This window comes from Psammomys obesus, unplaced genomic scaffold (genome assembly GCF_907164565.1).
Source record: "Psammomys obesus unplaced genomic scaffold, mPsaObe1.curated_primary_1811, whole genome shotgun sequence".
In the NCBI taxonomy this organism is placed as follows: domain Eukaryota; kingdom Metazoa; phylum Chordata; class Mammalia; order Rodentia; family Muridae; genus Psammomys; species Psammomys obesus.
This window is the reverse complement of record NW_026596149.1, coordinates 5,428,221-5,446,398: the sequence shown is the minus strand read 5'-3', so window position 1 is coordinate 5,446,398 and position 18,178 is coordinate 5,428,221. Positions and strand designations below refer to the sequence as shown.

General features: G+C 37.7%; 1 protein-coding gene across 4 annotated transcripts in view; it reads left to right on the top strand.

Moving 5' to 3' along the window:
• The window catches only part of Malrd1 (MAM and LDL receptor class A domain containing 1), a 698,598-nt gene that overhangs the window by 589,118 nt on the left and 91,302 nt on the right, over positions 1-18,178 (top strand). For all 4 annotated transcript variants that reach the window (XM_055593928.1, XM_055593929.1, XM_055593930.1 and 1 more), the window contains one exon: positions 3,583-3,649. In XM_055593928.1, the coding sequence (XP_055449903.1) occupies positions 3,583-3,649 (67 nt within the window). The remainder of the gene's footprint in view (positions 1-3,582; positions 3,650-18,178) is intronic.

Genomic DNA, 18,178 nt, shown 5'->3' with positions numbered 1-18,178 from the left:
ACACACACACACACAACTGCACCCATGTACTGCTATCACCATCACAACCAGCACACTGTTCCCAGCTCTAGTCAGCATCCATGTTCTTTCCCCAGTATTCCATTGGATACCACAAGAAAACACATGCCAATGGTCCCAAAGCATCTTGTCCTAAGCAGCAAGGCAGCCTTATTGACTGTAATCACAGTAAATATTAGTGAGTCCGGAAGGAAGTGGGCAAGGCTTGCCGTATAGATTGTGAAGCCTGGCAGCACAAAACTTGGATGGCTTTTGTTTGTTTTTGTTTTGTTCATTTGGTTGGTTTTACGTTTTGCAGTAGAACAAAACCATTACTTGAGAAGTAGTAAAACTGTACTTGGGAGAAATAAGCGTGAAATGTTTTCATCTATTTGTATCCTGGTGATTACTGGGCTCCTTTTCTCAGAGCATATGGTTTCTTGTTTTTGAAGGAAATTTCAAATTTGTTCTGTTCAAGGAGGAAGATCACTGCAAGGAAAGATAGTCATTTAATCTCATTGCCAATTCTGTAGCCTCTAGTTACTTAAATAAAACTGGGGGAGGCCAAAACAGGAAAGACATTACTGGGAAAGCAAATTGTTGAAAGATTTGGAAACCCAAAATGATGCCTGACACTACATACCTAACCGTGGTATTCTCAATCCACCCCACCCCACCCCCTTTTTCTTTCCTAACGCTTTTGGAATGTTGAGTTGGACAATCTTCTCAAACCACCTTTCCTCAAGTGTTCAACTGTAATCAACAGTGTCTGCATAAAATTTCTATTCCTTTCTTTCTCTTCATAAATAATCTTTCTCCAAGTTATTTTTGTTCTGTGTCTCTGTCTCTGTCCCTCTCTCTCCTTCCTTCTCTATCTCTCCCTCTCTCCTGCTATTAAGCTTAGTTAACTATTATTGATGTGCCCCCTTGGCACATAAAGTGATTTATAGAAAACAAAGAAGTGATGGCTGATTATAAAGGAAAGCTTCGAGTTCATGTCTCTGACTCATTCATATCTGTCAGAACTTCAGACTTCCATGCCATGGAGAATCATACAGCACTTCCCTTTGCATGTCCATTCACCATTCCGGACACATCTTTCCCTGTAGAATTTTCCTTCCCCATCAATCATTCAGCTGCATGAATGAAGCCACAGGCTAGCCAGTGGCCCAGCTAGAAACTGGAACATCCTTCTCATGAAACTGTTTTAACTTCCGAATCCTAATTGCTAATGAATTCTTATAGCTCTCATTCCTCTGTCTCAGCCCTAGCCTATTTCTTTAGGAAGCAACCGTTTACTTGCAGATTCTTACACCGGATTCTTAACTGGATAGGTTTTATTCTCCATCTTTCTCTTCACTGTACAGATGGCAGCCAATTTTTTTTTCTAAGCATGGAGCATGCTAGGTCCCTTCTTAAAGTCCTAGCTTCCATGAATCTATATGCTCTAAATTTCTATGTATCTGACTCTTGTATTACAACAAATCCAACCAGAATGGACTTCCCTCAGTTCTTCGAACATGCTGAGGTCATTTCACAACCCTAGCAGTCTCTATGCTTACTTTCACACTGTGATTGCCAGCATAAGTGGATCCTGACTCTATGTTCAGAGCATTCTCAGATTTTACTAAGATCCATCCTTGTTGCTCCTATCAATCTTCTATGCCCATCTAAGATGCAACTGTCTGTACACTGCATTGGTGCCTCACTTACCGTATCGCCTGCTCAATAAGCCTGAACCATCAATGCCAGCAGCTCCCAGCCTGCATATTTTGATGAACTCATCATTTATTAAACACACTGTGAGAAGGTGTTCCCAAACACCCTCAACACAACTTTAAGAACGGTTCTGCTTTTAATTCTGTTTAGTAGAAAGGAAACATGGAAAGAAGTTAGCAACTTACCCGATATTACAAGCTTGCGTAGTTGAGCTGAGATGTTAACATAGACAGTTGGCTCCAGTGATGAAATTCTTTCCAAGTGTGTTAAGTTGCCAGGAGTGATTACTGATCACATTCGTGGAGCCTAGCTCAGTGTCAGAGGTTTAATAAGTGGTCAGGATAAACTTTTTGTATTATTGTTATTATTATTTTGTATTAAAACATAAAGGTGATACTGGTTGCCATCAAGTATTACAGCTCCAATAGCCCAAGCAGGGTGGATGGTATTGTGCAAGAATGGCTGTGTTAGAAGAAAGATGGGAGGAGCAAGTTGGGAACTCTGGGGAAGAGAAATGCTGGCCAGCTTCCGTGCATCAAGGAGACTATGGCAGTACGTGCGCCACAGAGAGCTAAAGAGCTAAAGACATGAACTGCTTCTGCAGTAGAAAGTAGGTGAAAATAGATGGCTTAAATATTTACAGTATTTAACCTGTCGGCAGACCATCTTTGAAAAAAAGTGTCCATCTAAAGGTGAACTAGGGAGTGACAGCTGCAATGCAGTAGCAGTGCCTGGGGTAATTGGGACAAAGTGAACTATGTTTGCACCTCTCGTACACACAAAGGCAGGGCATATTAACACACAAGAGTGCCAGGTCACCCGCGCAGAACATTAATCTGCCATCATTTAGCAGCTTCTGCGGCATGAAAGAAATGTTTCAGTAAACACGAACTTCTAGTGTGGTCAAAGCCATGTCTTCTAGGGTAAGATGAACAATCCTCACTTATAAACACAAATGTAATGAACATTGGAAGAAGGAGAAAATAAGAAACAGAACAGAAGCCTACCATAGAGGGCCTCTGAAAGACTCTACCCAATAGGGTATCAAAGCAGATGCTGAGATTCATAACCAAACTTTGAGCAGAGTGTAGGGAGTCATATGAAAGAACAGGGAGTTAGTAAGACCTGGAGAGGACAGGAGCTTCACAAGGACCAAATATATCTGGGCACAGGGCTCTTTTCTGAGACTGATTCTCCAACCAAGGATCATTCATGGATTTAACCTAGAACCCCTGCTCAGATGTAGCCCATGGCATCTCAGTATCCAAGTGTGTTCCTGTAAGAGCAACAAGGACTATCTTTGACATGAACTCATGGGCTGGCTCTTTGATCACCTCCCCCTGAGGGAAGAGCAGCCTTGCCAGGCCACAGAGGAGGACATTGCAGCCAGTTTTGATGAGACCTCACAAGCTAGGGTCAGATGGAAGGGGAGGAGGACTTCCTCTATCAGGGGACTTAGAGAGGGGCATGGGAGGAGATGAGGGAGGGAAAGTGGGATTGGGAGGAGATGAGGGAGGGGACTACAGCTGGAATGTGAAGCAAATAAATGTAATTAATGTAAAAATTTTAATTAAAAAACATGCCTTGCAGCTATCTCAGACGTACATAGACTGTACAAAATCTAGAGGGAAAGACCTTCTCTTACAGTAAATCACTCAGGCACACAGAGGGCAAGAATCATCCACAACACCAGAGACCACGGGCCAAATTGGGAGTGTGTAATGGGCACTTGAAGATTTCATTGTTTTAGTAAATTAGAAGCCAGTTATTTTCAGAGATAAAGTTTAATGCAACAGCTAATAGTAATACTCCTCCTTATAATAATGTTTTCAATTAACTGTAATCTTTGTGATGCTTCTTCTTCAGAGTGTCCAGTACATTATTGCAGAAATGGTGGCACTTGTGTGGTAGAAAATATTGGTCCCATGTGCAGGTAAGAACATTAACTAGGTTTTTTTTAACATGTAAGTCAGCTTGCATACTTATCTGCCTTGAGATTTGAGATAATAGAACATAAAACAATGTATATGATTAGCCATATAAAAATAGTGGATTTGAAACTAACATACAACTTTCTGCATCTGTAAGATAAAAAAGTGAATATATTTCAAGAAATATTGAATGTTTGAAGCAATTTCCCTATTTTTTGACATTTTCTAGCATGTGGGATGCAGCATTTCAAAAATACATATTACCTGTGTTTGATGTTTATGTTTTTCCAAAAAAAAAAAAAATTGGTGTTTCTGAGTCTCACTCCATAGCCCAAGTTGATTTTGAACTTGCCATACTCCTGCCTTTGCCTTCCCAGGACTAGGTTTATTGGCATGAGCCACAAGACTTGGCACAAAGAAGTTTTTCTGACACAGTTCTCTGATTTTATATGTAGTTAGTGTCTTCAATTCCACTATCTCTTTTTTATTTCAAATCCCATATTTGTCTCTCATAATAATAAAGGATAAAATTAATTCATGAATATTATATTCTGGCTTGTCAACGGATGTTTGTGAGAAGAATAAAGATAGAGATAGGAAATACATTTGCATACTCAGCACAAAAATAAACAAAAATAGGCCTCATAAGTTCTTTTGAGAATTACTCATGCTGCATATCAAATGTTCTTGATTTTTTTTTTTTTCTCAGCCTGTGGGGAATTGTGCAAAAAGTTTCATAGACTCCAAAGGAAATGATGCATATTGCATTACATTTGTGTTTATGACTTTTTAATCTAGCAGGGCACTGGATATATTACTTTGCCTAATGCAAAACCTACTGAAGGCTGATATTCAAATTATAATGAAACACAGATATCTAAAAAACACTCACCAGTAGCTATTTAAATTATTGAATCCTTTTGAGTCGACACTCATATTTTAGAATAGGGAGATTATGGAGTCCTGCCCTTCACTTTAGACCTGTTAGCTACGGAGGGATCCTAGGGACAGAGCGGTCAGTATCTCTAGTTGTTTAACTATTAGTGTTCCCACCAAGGGGGTAGTTTCAAACCCTGGTAACACAAGACTATCAAGTTACACAGCGATCAAGCTCACTGAGTCTCTAAACAGCAACAGTAAAAGCCATGAATGTGGGAAGGATGTTTGTGAGTTTGTTTGTGTTGGGGGGTAACAAAATGGGAGGGAAAGTAGTGGAGTGATTATAAGGGTGTTCACTATACACATATGAATCTGTCAAAGAATAAACAAAACAGAGTCTCGGGCAAATGAGACAGCTTAGGGAGTAAAGGCCAGGACTAACTAAGAACCTGAGTGTGATCAGAGAGCGGCATGTGAAATTCCCGAACAGTCCACACAATAGTTATGTTGAATTAGAAAATAAAAGAACCTGAGTTTGAACCTGAACCCTGGGACCCTCATCATGAAAAGAGAACTGAAGTAGTGCTATGACCTCCTCGGCTGCAGTCGCTTGTGTGAGCCCATACAGAGGCCTGTGCACACACTCTCTCTCTATCTACACATATAAAAACATAAAAACAAAGTTCATTAAAATAAAATTAATATTAAACTACTTTGTGCTTTATGGAAATATGACTTTAACATTGATGAAACTGAATTTCAAGTTAGTTTCTTAAAGAGTTTTGTCTCCTAAATCAATTATGTAACTGATTTCACATCTCAGGACTGTATTTTTTCTCATATTATTTCAGCATGGAAATTTGCCGTAAGCTGTTATTTGAGTCAGAGAAGCGATGCATACTGCTAATTGCTAAACACTCCCCCAAAGAAACTGAGAAGGCTTCCATGTGATGTTCGTTGAACATCAGCTAAGTAGATGAGGCTATTTAATGTCAACCGTTTACAATAAGGCCGTTTGCAGTGCAGTCCTCCTCAACCTCGTTGAGCTGGAAAGCTCCCTGGCTTTAGATAGTCTCAGCTGAGCAAGCAAAAAGCTTTGCATTCTTGGCAGCCTCTTCAAGTATTTAAATAAACTTTAGCAATTGAAATCCAGATTGAGAGGCGCTAAATTTACTTCTCTCATATGCAAAGCTCAAAGGTGGGGGAACAATACTTGATGGAAAACAGAGAGACAGATGGGATTTCAGGAAGGAAATTGGTGGAGCAAAGTGTAAGTATACTGCCAAAGGAGGTCCAAAAAGTATGTTAATACATTGTGAATCAAATATTATTCTCAAAGAAAACAACTTTGAAAAATATATTATTAGCAAATTGCTTAGTATTACTATTATCTACTTTTAATAACATTTTTATTTTTGACATTATAATTATATATTATAAGAAGTGGGCTCTATATGCTTTGGTCATCTGTCGTAAATAAGTAGATTGTGCCTAATCTAGTGAAAGAAAAGTTTTGAATAGCAAGTCATTTAAGTACAATAAGGACATTAGTCCATCTCAGAGAAGGGCCATGAGGAAGGGAGCAGGTGGAGCATAGATGGACAAAGAAAGAGCTAGGGCTCAGCATCTAATGAAATTGCTAAGCAAACACTAATCAGAAAGAACACATACAAATCTACCAGTAATTACTATAAGTATAAATAGTACCATCAACTAAAACAGACTGTGCCAAAGAGTGAAGGATATATACATATGTAATATTATTTAATTTATATTTTACATAAGAAATATGCCAAGAAGAAAACTTAAAAACCAGGAAACATAATTGTGTAAATAGAAATAAAACAATTAGAGTAACTATATATATTACATAATATTATATATAATATATAATATATATAATTAAATATATGTATCTAATTCTGAAACAGGCAAAAGCTTTTATGTACCAAGTACTATAGTAACCAAATAAAGAAGGCAAAAATTTCAAATACCCAAAATATTTAATTAAAAAACCCCCAAAGAAAAATAAACAAAAACTGTACACACACAGCAAATCCAGTCATATAATTTTACTTTTCATTGTTTTTGTTTTTTTTTTTTTGTAACAACAAAGATTCAATGATAGTAGTAATCACTTACTTGACTAAATAGGAAACTTTAATAAAATGCTAGAAGTTATTGCTTGGCCTATTAATGTCTGTGTTTTTTTAATAAAATGAAATGTCATTAATGGAAAAATAGGCTTCAGGCATTTTAAGTCCCATTCCTAGATAATCCTACATTAAAATCTCTCTTTATCTTTCAATTTACACAGCAAAACAGGAGCTGAAGAGATAGGTCAGCAGGTGAAAAGTTCTGTGAAATCTGGAGACCTGAGTGTAGTCACAGGAAGGAGAGATAATCCATATCATAGGAAGGTCATCTGGTCTCCATGTGCACTCTGTACTCTCAACACACACACAATAACTAGATTTTCTAAAAATAAAAGACAACAAGACACACACGGTATATACTCACTCATATAAACATACAACATAGGATAAACCCACTAAAATCGGTACATCTAAACAAACTAAGCAAAAGAGAGGACCCTAACTAAAACACTCAATCCCCATCCTGAAAGGCAAAGAGGATGGACATCAGAAGAAAAAGAAAACAGGAAACAACCTAGGAACCTGTCACAGAGGGCATCTGAAAGCCTCTGCCCTGCAGACTATCAAAACAGATGCTGAGCCTGATGGCCAACTGGTGGGCAGAGTGAATGGAATTTTATGTAAGAAGTGGGAAATAGCAAGAGCTGAGAGGACAGGAACTCCACAAGGAGAGCAACAGAACAAGAAAATTTGAACACAGGGAACTTCCCAGAGACTCATACTCCAACCAAGGACTATTCGTGGAGATAACCTAGAACCCCTGCACAGATGTAGCCCATGGCAGTTCAGTGTCCAAGTGGGTTACCTAGTAATGGAAAGAGGGACTGCCTCTGACATAATCTGATTGGCCTGCTCTTTGATCACCTCCCCCTGAGGGGGGAGAAGCTTTACCAGGCCACAGAAGAAGACAATGCAGCCATTCCTGATGTGATCTGATAGACTAAGATCAGAAGAAAGGAGAGGAGGACCTCCCCTATTAGTGGACATGGGGAGGAGCATGCATGAAGAAAGGGGAGGAAGGGTGGGATCGGGAGGAGAGGAGGGAGGGGCTTATGGGGGGATACAAAATGAATAAAGTGTAATTAATAATAATAATAAAAAAGAAAAAAACCCACAAAAACCAGAAAGAAGAGCAAACTGCAAACATGTAAGCTTTACAATACCAGTAAATAAAATAATTGATATCTCAAAAAATAAAATAAAATAAAAATAAAAGACAACACAGTTGTCACAGATGATAACTCCTTTATCATCTTGAAAATTTGGCCGTGTTTGAGGGTAGATCACATTTTCTCATTGATAATGAAGATCATAACTTTCAGTGTCTTTTCATTATCAGTACATAGCACATGCACATACCTGGCTACAACTATTTCAATAATGTGATAACCAAAGAGTAGATGAAACAATGAGTGAACAAGCGAATTGTATATATGCAAATAAGCTATCTGCTATTTCAGAGAAAATATCATATGTTAAAGCTTATTCTAAAATGTATTGAGATACAAATTCATTATGTCATCATAAACCCAATTAACAGTCAAAAATGAATTACTGGGGAATTTTTAAGTCTGTAGGAAGAGCATACTGAAAAGCACATAATGTGTTTCTTATGTAATCAGAAATTAGTACTTTGTTACAATGACAGAAGAGGGTGCTCTTAAACTAGAAATATTGCTCTATATCAGCTGCCTTACCCTCACCTCGATTAGAAGACAAAATTCGTTTCCACAAAGTCACTGTTTTAATGACTCAGTTATGGACACCTTTCCTTACCTTGTCTTATTTTAGTGTGGTGTGTGTATGTCTCTGAAAGAGAGAAAGAGAGAGATAATATAAGAACAAACAACTAATCCAAAGAGAATGAGTAGTTTTTAAACATTTGGGATTACTTAAACCTATCACTTAAACCACAACACTTTAACTAAGATATCTAAATTGTATAAAAAGAGACAACAAAGGGCAGAATTCTCAAAAGAGGAATATTGAATGGCAGAAAAACATTTTAAAGAAATGCTTAATATCCTTAGTCATCAGAGAAATGCAAATCAAAATGACTCCTGAGATTCCATCTTACACTCATCAGAATGGCTAAGATCAAAAACTCAAGTGACAACACATGCTGGAGAAAATGTGGAGAAAGGGGAACCCTCCTCCATTGTTGATGGGAGTGCAAACTTGTACAACAAAGTTCAAAGTTGGAAGTCAATCTGGTGCTTTCTCAGACAATTGGGAATAGTGCTACTTCAAGAACTAGCTGTACCACTCCTGAGCATATATCCAAAAGATGCTTCAACATACAAGAACATTTGAACTATGTTCAAAGCAGCTTTATTTGTAATAGCTAGAATCTGGAAACAACCTAGATGTCCCTCAACCAAAGAATTTGAAGTCCACTGTTTTCCATGATAACTACAATTAATATTTTTAAAATGCTACATGTTCATTTACATTTTAATAAAACAATTCTATTCCTAGAATTTTTCTATTGGTAAACTCTAAAATGGCATTGCCCACTGGACTATTCATCACAGCCTTTTCATAACTTAAATATATTGAAAATAACATAAATGGCTAAAATAACATAAATGCCTGCCTAGAGCAAAGCCATAACATACATATCCACTAGTGTACAATGTGGCTGGGGAGTTGCTGAAGATCATCAATTGGGCTAGGGGTAGCGAAGATACTGCCTAAGGCAATCTAAAGAGAAACAAAACAAACAAACCCTAGTCATCAACAAGAATTATTATAGAGTTGTTTTTCCTTTTGTCAACTAATAAAAAATATATAATCTAAAGAGTGTATTATTGGGAATAGTTACATATAAGTAGCACTTAAAAGTTTTGATATGCCTGTGGAGTTATGATATGCGCTTAACATAAGCCTGTAGGATAGCTGAAAGTGTATCTAATTTGGGAGTTAAAAAATTGAGACAGTGACAGCATTGGAGAAATGTCTCAGCTATTAAGCATGCTTGGTGCCCTTGCTGTGGACCTAAGTTGAATTCCCAGAATCCACACACAAAGTATACAGACATGCATACAGATAAAAGTACTCATATATGTATAAAATAAAATATTTAAAAATGATATGGTGCACTTAGTAGTTTTCTCTGAGACAAAAATTAGAGACATCAATGTCAAGCCTAGGTCTTTGAGACATAATCTATGCTTGTAGGATTTTTAACTGTGTGAATGGTTCCTTGCCCTTTTGAGGTTTGACTTTGTGGCCTCTGATTCTAGAACAACAAGATCCTGTAAGTGTAAATTTTCATCCAATTTCTAATGTATGATGAGATTTATTTGCTTCCAATTATTTGCTGCTGTTGAACAAAAAGTGCGCCTTCATTCCTGTAGGCTGGCATGCCACTTTATTAGTTAAGAACATTGTGAAAATTGTTGTATCTCCATGGTGGCTGTGCAATCAGCTTGTGAATGGTGTGTCTGCTATTGTGTTAATTATCTCCATAGTAACACACTATATTTCTTTACAAGGTACCATACAGAACAAATCAACAAAATGTAAGACCATTGTCTCTTATTATTTTCTGACATTCAGTGTTCAAGTGCTTAAAGATTAAATATATAACCATAGCTACAGGAAAGCATTGCACATGAAAACCATTGTACTCTCCATAGGTCAATTTGAAGAAGCCAACATTTAGACATTAAATATGCATGGAGGCCATATAGCTGATTTTTTTTTCAAATCCAATAAGTGAAAGAGATGGCCTTATAGAGAAATAAAAATTACTAAGATTAGCCCAAAATAGGAATAGAAGTTTGTTATATGTATTTACACAGTACAATTTAAGTCAAATATCTTTCTCAATTTACATGTATGTTTATCTCAAAAACTTAGAAAACATCATGACTATCATCAAAAATATATTGCTGAGAACACTTACGGAGGGAACGACATCCTCATAAATGTGATAGACATATTAGGTAACGTCCATGTTAAACAGCTGAATTTAGTCGTTCTACGGTATATACATAAAAACATCATGTTCTAGACAATAAACGTCTGCAAGCTTATCTTTCAGCCTAGAGACCAACATTTTTAATGAAAACATCTCCTGCAAAACCATAATAAAAGAATATCTGTCAGGCATTTAGAGTATCATATTTCCTCAAGAAGTTTTACCCAAGGGGAAAGCTAGTAAGACATAGGTGCTAAACATATTTTTAAAAAAAGCCACAAATACTTTCCAGATATTGATAGCCTAGAAAGAATTAGAAAAGAGTTTGGCATGGTAGCCAAACACAAGATAAATATACAAGAATAAACTGATTCTCAAAAATAATAGTAATAGTGAAACTATTGAACAAAAAAAACTGTAGAAGAGTCTTTCAGAAACAGAAGCAATACCATAATATACATTATATTCAAGGATGATAAATAACAGCAAAATTAGCATCACAGACAAAGCTGAAAAGCACAAACAAAGGGACTTTCAAAGATGACTTCAAAAATAGAGGGAGTTAAAGAAAGTCATCTGGCTAATCAAATCCAATTAACACTCTGTGTCTGTACTCATTTCTTAAAAGAAGATGTAAATGATCATCTGGAAACTTAAGCGTGAAACTTAAAGGCACACTTAAGAGTTAGTAAAGCTGTCAATGAGGTCAGGACATTGACATAAATACTATAAAGCAAAAAGCATAAACAAATAATGATTGGAACAAAATAATCTACACATAGGTAATATAATGGATACATGAAACTAACATAAAAATTAAAACTTCAAGTTAATAAAAATAAATAGGTTGAGTTGTCCATTAATTACTATTAAGACAAATGTTTAGACAATGATAAATTATTTTATAAATTCATATAGAAGAATTACTTATAATTATTTCTGACATCAGGATCAGAATCCTTTCAAGTTTTTAAAGGTATTAAGAGAAAAACAAAAATTTTTAGATAAATAATGAAAGATTTTGTAAAATGTTAAGTATGTCTGTTTCAAAATCAGATGTAAAAGCAATAAGCAACTATAAGGATCTGTTCTTAAAATAGCTCCTGAACAAAATTAAAACTGCAATATAGTAAAAGATACTAGGAACAGAATTTAAAAATAAAAAATTACCAGCCAAGAAAAATGTTTTATATAAAAAGCTTTAATCTATATACTACATTCTCAAAGCAACCAAATGATATTAATAACTAGACAATGATGATTCACACAGAAAAGAATATATAAATGGCTAGTGTCTGAAAGCAGTTCAACCTGTAATAAAAGGATAGTAAAGGAAACTGCTCAATTGCTAGTTTTATGAGCTATTGAAGTATGTACATAAAAACTACTGTAGTGATGGCCACCATTAATCAGATTATATCCACACTAGCCTTTGAATATACAGTTTGTGGGCATGTAATTTTTCAATATTCTTCAGAAACTTAATACAAAGGAAGAAGAAAAACAGATATAAAAAAAGCAAAGTGCTAACGTCAATTTGAAAATTCAAAGTATATAGTATATACCAACTCAAGAAATTCAATCCTTGAAATTAAAGCTAACATATTATTGATATATATACAAATACCTGTTTGTATGTCCTCAGTAAGGACAAGTGTGTTAATTTGTTCCTGTTAAGTCATAGGGGCCCGATGAAAACAGATGTAAGTGTTTAAGATAGTATATTGAAATATAGTATAACATTTTAAATAGAAAATACAAATATTGACATAGAAAAATTTCAATATTATTAGATACCCCTATTTCTTACAGCAGAGAGTATAGAACAGTTGGTGATCTCTAAAGACTTGCCTTAGGGAGGAAGAAAGAGTCCACATTTTTAATTTCTGGAATTTTGTTTTAACAGGTTCCAGTTTTGTCACTGGAATTCACAAAAGTGACTTTTCAAGCCAGATTTTCAAAAATGCTTACAACACAACACACACACACACGACAATTACATGTAGCAATTATATATAATATAAATTATAAAATAATTATATAAAATACACATACACACACACACTGTCAGAATCAACTGGCTGCGTTTAATTTGTTCCTCCCAGATGGACATGTTTTCCCTCAGTGTTCTCCCTCTGGTCAGCGAGCAATGCACACTTTCTACCCAGGACCGGAAGGCCAATCAAGGCCTGTTAGGAATGTTGTTGACTTTAAAGCAAGAGTGTTCTCAGCAAGCTCCCCTGGCTTCCTCCCTGCCTCAGTGCAGAGCTGGGGTCTGATTTTATCATTTGTAGCAACAACCATGAACATAAGAACACAGTTAATACCTCATTTTCTTTCTCTGTGTCTTGCTCAAGCCCCACTGTGTGCTTGTAGACTTAGCCTCTGCTCCTAACTTGCATTCCGGTTCTGCATGCTGCCTCAGTGATTGTTTTGGCAGTTGGGTGTTGTCCCTCGTCCTGCATGACCCATTGCCTTTCAGGAAACATTCTTTGAAGGACGTGGCCCAGATTCTGCTCACTGGTCATGGCTGACAGGGATTTGTGATCTACATGTTTGCCAAGGTCTCTGCTACGATCTGACTGTTAAGTAGTAGTTCTGTCTTCTGAGAAGAAAAGAGATGGGTTATTTCTGGCACAGTATCTACTGCCAAATGACTCTCTTTAAAGGACAAGAGCAAGCAATAGCTGTTCATGTCATAAGAATCAGAGTTCACACAGCTCCTTTCGCTATCTTCAGACAGCTGTGTAGGAAATGCCTCATCATAAGTAACACAGATCTTGTCAGTTTTGTGAGAATGAGCACAAGAAAACATTAATGGGTGCATTTGATTGATGATGACATCTTTTCTTGCAGCGCCGTGAAGTGCATGAGCTCACCTCTGTATGTATGCTTCCATACGTGCGTGCATGTCTGTGCCCAGTAATTCTAGTGTATGGGACTGGGGAGAAAGCTGTGGAGACACTAAGAGACCTGATTGTCTAGGAGTCTAAGTCGTTCTTCTGTTTGAATTCAGAATTTCCTAAACCAGGCTCCCTGGTGGCGTGGGATAGCAGGCCGTCCTGCTCTCTCCTGATCCTACGCAGCGTTTCTTCCTGCTCAGCCAGCATGAGTTCAGCTATGCCGCGGTGGCACCGTTTGTGCTGTTGCTAGGTGGCTGAGCTTAGCCTTAGAGAACAGAAACCTAGCAAAGGAGGTGAAATGTTGACAGACTTAAGTAATTCATGCATTTTAATTTTGAAACTCCTCTGGGACTCTTCTTAGCCCCTGAGAGCCCTGTCTCTGTTTGCCATTGTACTAAATCTGCTGTCTGTCTGCAACTCTGAGATGGAGGACATTCTCTGTGGATTCTTCAAGCAAAGATTTATTTTCCTGCTTTTCACCAGGAGAAATGAAAGAGGTAGTTGAGACTGGTGTACATTCCAGAGTTTAAGGCAATATAATGACTGTGATCAATATTCAAACTTTAATCTATGTTTATATGAACATGCACCTTGGTATTAAGCTCCGAAACACATATCTTGAATTTATTGTCTGGAAGCAGAAAGTTAAAACACACAGTTGGTCACTTCCTAGCAAAGACTTTTGCTTTGATGTCGCCACTGTCCTGCAGTTTTGAGAACTGGCATGACATGTTTTCTGATTGCACATGGAGAAATCTAACTTCACAGTCACAACAGCCTCCTCATAAACCTTATTTTCATTTGGTAGATGAGAGTTGAAAGACACTTTCCTTGCTCTAGTGTCAGCGCAAGAATTTGTTTACCTTGAATAAAGACTCAAAGTATGGTTTTCTGTACATTGTGCCTTTCCATTTTCTGGAATTTAAAATGATACTTTATGAACTTTTTCCAAGCCAGGCATGATAGTGCATGCCTATAATCCCAACACTCAGGGAGGTAGAAGCAGGTGGATCTCTGTGAGTTTGAGGCCAGCCTGGTCTACAAAGCAAGTCCAGGACAGCCAAGGCTACACAGAGAAACACTGTCGAAAGAGAGAGAAAGAGACAGAAAGACAGGGACACACACAGAGAGAGACAGAAAAACAGAGAGAGAACTTTTTACACAGCCATGTAAATGGAAATAATGGTCTTTTGCTACTGTTTATATATTTCACTGTGCTGAAGGGACATAAGTTATAGATATAAAAAGGGATGTGTTGATGAATAGGAGGAATGTATTATTTTGGAATGAATTATTTTTGCTGTTCATAGTTCACTGGAATAAATCACCCTAGCACACACACACTCACACAGAGAAAGTGAGAGAGAAAGGAGAAATAAATATTTATTCTTATATGTATGAAAATATCAGTCTTTCACTGACACTATGTATGAAGCACAGTGAAATACAGGGACAGAAGAATGCACTAGGAGTTAGAACCTGCCTCGGCAGAATTTGAGAATCATATTACAAGGGCAAGCAGGAATCAAAAGGATAAGGATTCAACTAAAAGAGCTCAAATCACAATTTTTTTTAGGAGCCACCATGTTAATCATTCAAAGCTAAAGGAGAACAGGGACGCTATGGCTTCCAGAGGCTGATGGCTGTAGAAATTGAAATGGAAAGGCTGAGGGAGGAGCTTGGCTATGCAGTCCTGGGGTGGCGGTGGGGGGCTGTGATGGGGAAAGGAAGCTCTGGAGAGGATTCTGGAAGAAGCAGCAAGGTGATCCCAAGGTTACATAATAGACAATAACACAGTGGGGCTAGTAAAAAAGAATGTAGAGATGAAAGCAGTTTCTAAAGAATTTCTTCTGAATTCATTGTAAACATATAACCGCAAAATAAATATATATAGAAAAAAATGATCAAGTTACAAGAAAAATAAATTGCCAAGATTAAGATGATAGGATCTAATGTTGGATATATACATATATATTGAACATCAGATCTTACTGTATGGATTTCTCAGTAAATTTGAAAATTTTTAAATGTGTTGTGACGAATGCCCAGAATCCTAGTAGTTTGATGGTAGCTGCAGTAGGACTGAAACTTTGAAGCTAGCCTGAGCTACATGAAGCACCATCTCAAATAAATGCTGAAAGAATGAAATAACAAAATTAATAATTATCTAAAACATTTTAAAGACATGTTATAACTGAAATTGAATTACATCACTTCCTCCATTCCCTTTCTTCCCATGAGTACCTCCCAAGTACCCATTCTCCAAACCCCCCACTGCTATTCTCAAAATGCTAGACTTTTTAATTATTACTGTTTTAATTATTACTTTTTATTATTACACATAAGCTCATGTGCACATACGTGTATGCACAAACAATGACAGGAAAAATAGGTCAATCGCCTTGAATGGATTAAATCGCTAACCACATGCACTATCATGACCATCACCAACGACCATCAAAACCGGATAACTTTTTCTTCTTTATCGTTTAATGTGAAATATAGATTTATATAATTGTGGAAAATCTACACATTTACATCACAAAATTTCAAAACAAACTTCCATGTTGTGAGTGTCTAAACATGTTATACCTGTTCTCTTTAGTGAATTAAGTCTTATTTTATATCAAGCATTTCGGGACAGAAAGGAAGGAGACCAACACATGCACTTCTGTTAGGCAGGCTAGACTTGGACATAAGCTATGAATAAGGAGCAAGAACAGTCCAGCCTAGTGCTTCTTAAAGAGCCTAAGCACACAAGTCCAAAGGAAGTGTTACACAACACAGTTGTCACTGGGTACCAGGTAAAACGGCTGAGTAGAAGGTTTGCCAGTGTTAATGGCAATCTTGGATATATGCTTACCTGATCCAGAATTCCAGCCAAACTGGGGATCTCCATCCCATTACGAAAATTCTGGTTTAGACTGCCTAATGCTCTCCTCACTTTCCAAAACAAGTATAATAGCAAACATAACTTAACAGGCATGTGTCAAGTCACCTGGGGCTGCCTTTGAGTACTGCTGTGCAGTTCTGGAAGAAGCTGCAGTGCCCAAAACAGGTTTGAGGTCACTTTCTGCTAAAGGAGTCATGGAATTCCATGACATACACAGAATTCCAGAGAGAAGCCAAAGCCTGAGTCCTGATTAGTCAACAAAGGGAATACCAAGGGTTCATAAGGTGTAAGGTCACGTGCTGAAAGCCACTTGATTTTTCCTTATTGGTTTCTTTTCACGGGTTATGACGTTCTGTTGTCAGTTAAAGGCAGAGGACAAAGTACATGGGGATGAGGGGGAAGTGCTGAGAGACTGGAAACAGGAAGGAGAGTTCCAGGCAGAATGTTAGCAGTGCAGTAACAAAGATAGGACACTAGGAGCAGCAGAAGACCACCTTTAAAATAAAATGGTGGCACGTCTGCACAACGGAGTACTACTCAGCAATGAAAAACAAGGAAATCATGAAATTTGCAGGTAAATGGTGGGATCTGGAAAAGATCATCCTGAGTGAGTTGTCCCAGAAGCAGAAAGATGCACACGGTATATACTCACTCATAGAGACATATAACATAGGATAAACCTACTAAAATCTGTACATCCAAAGAAACTAATCAAGAGAGAGGACCCTGACTAAAATGCTCAATCCCCATCCTGAAAGGCAAAGAGCATGGACATCAGAAGAAGGAGAAAACAGGAAACAACCTAGGAACCTGCCACAGAGGGCCTCTGAAAGGCTCTGCCCTGCAAACTATCAATGTAGATGCTGAGACTTATGGCCAACTGTTGGGCAGAGTGCAGGGAATCTTTTGAAAGAAGTGGGAAATAGTAAGATCTGGAGAGAACAGTAGCTCCACAAGGAGAGCAACAGAATCAGAAAATTTGAATACAGGGGTCTTCCCAGAGACTCATACTCCAACCAAGTACCATGCATGGAGAGAACCTAGAACCCCTGCACAGAGGTAGCCTATGGCAGTTCAGTGTCCAACTGGGTTCCATAGTAATGGGAAGAGGGACTGTCTCTGATATAATCTGATTGGCCTGTTCTTTGATCACCTCCCCCTGAGGGGGGAGCAGCCTTACCAGGCCAGAGAAGAAGACAATGCAGCTACTTCTGATGAGAACTGATAGTCTAAGATCAGAAAGAAGGAGAGGAAGACCTCCCCTATCAGTGGACTTGGGGAGGGACAGGCGTGAAGAAGGGGGAGGGAAGGTGGGATTAGGAGGGGAGGAGGGAGGGGTTTATTAAGGGAGAAGAGAGACAAAAATTAGAAGTTAAAGGAGTGTAAGCCATCTTACACTGAAAAGGTCCCTGTACGCAGGCACTTCACTGTGGAGACAGACTGCTGATTTTAAGAGAGACCTGGTATCTGATTGACCTCCCCAGCAAGCAGTCTTTCACCAAAGCAAGGATTTGTTCCCAATTATATGGTGCACTTCTTAGCCTTTGCTTTCGGAATCCAATGAGGTCACCACCCACAGATTGTCTGTAGAAGCTATTTGGCAAGAGGCCTGGTGGAGAAATCTCAGACTCAAACCATTAGAGTCATGTCAGCAAACAATTTGGCTTCCTTTTTGTCATGTGGGTGACCAGAGGAATAGCAAAAACCTTTTGTGACTTTTGTTCATTTTTCTTCTTCTTCTTCTTCTTCTTCTTCTTCTTCTTCTTCTTCTTCTT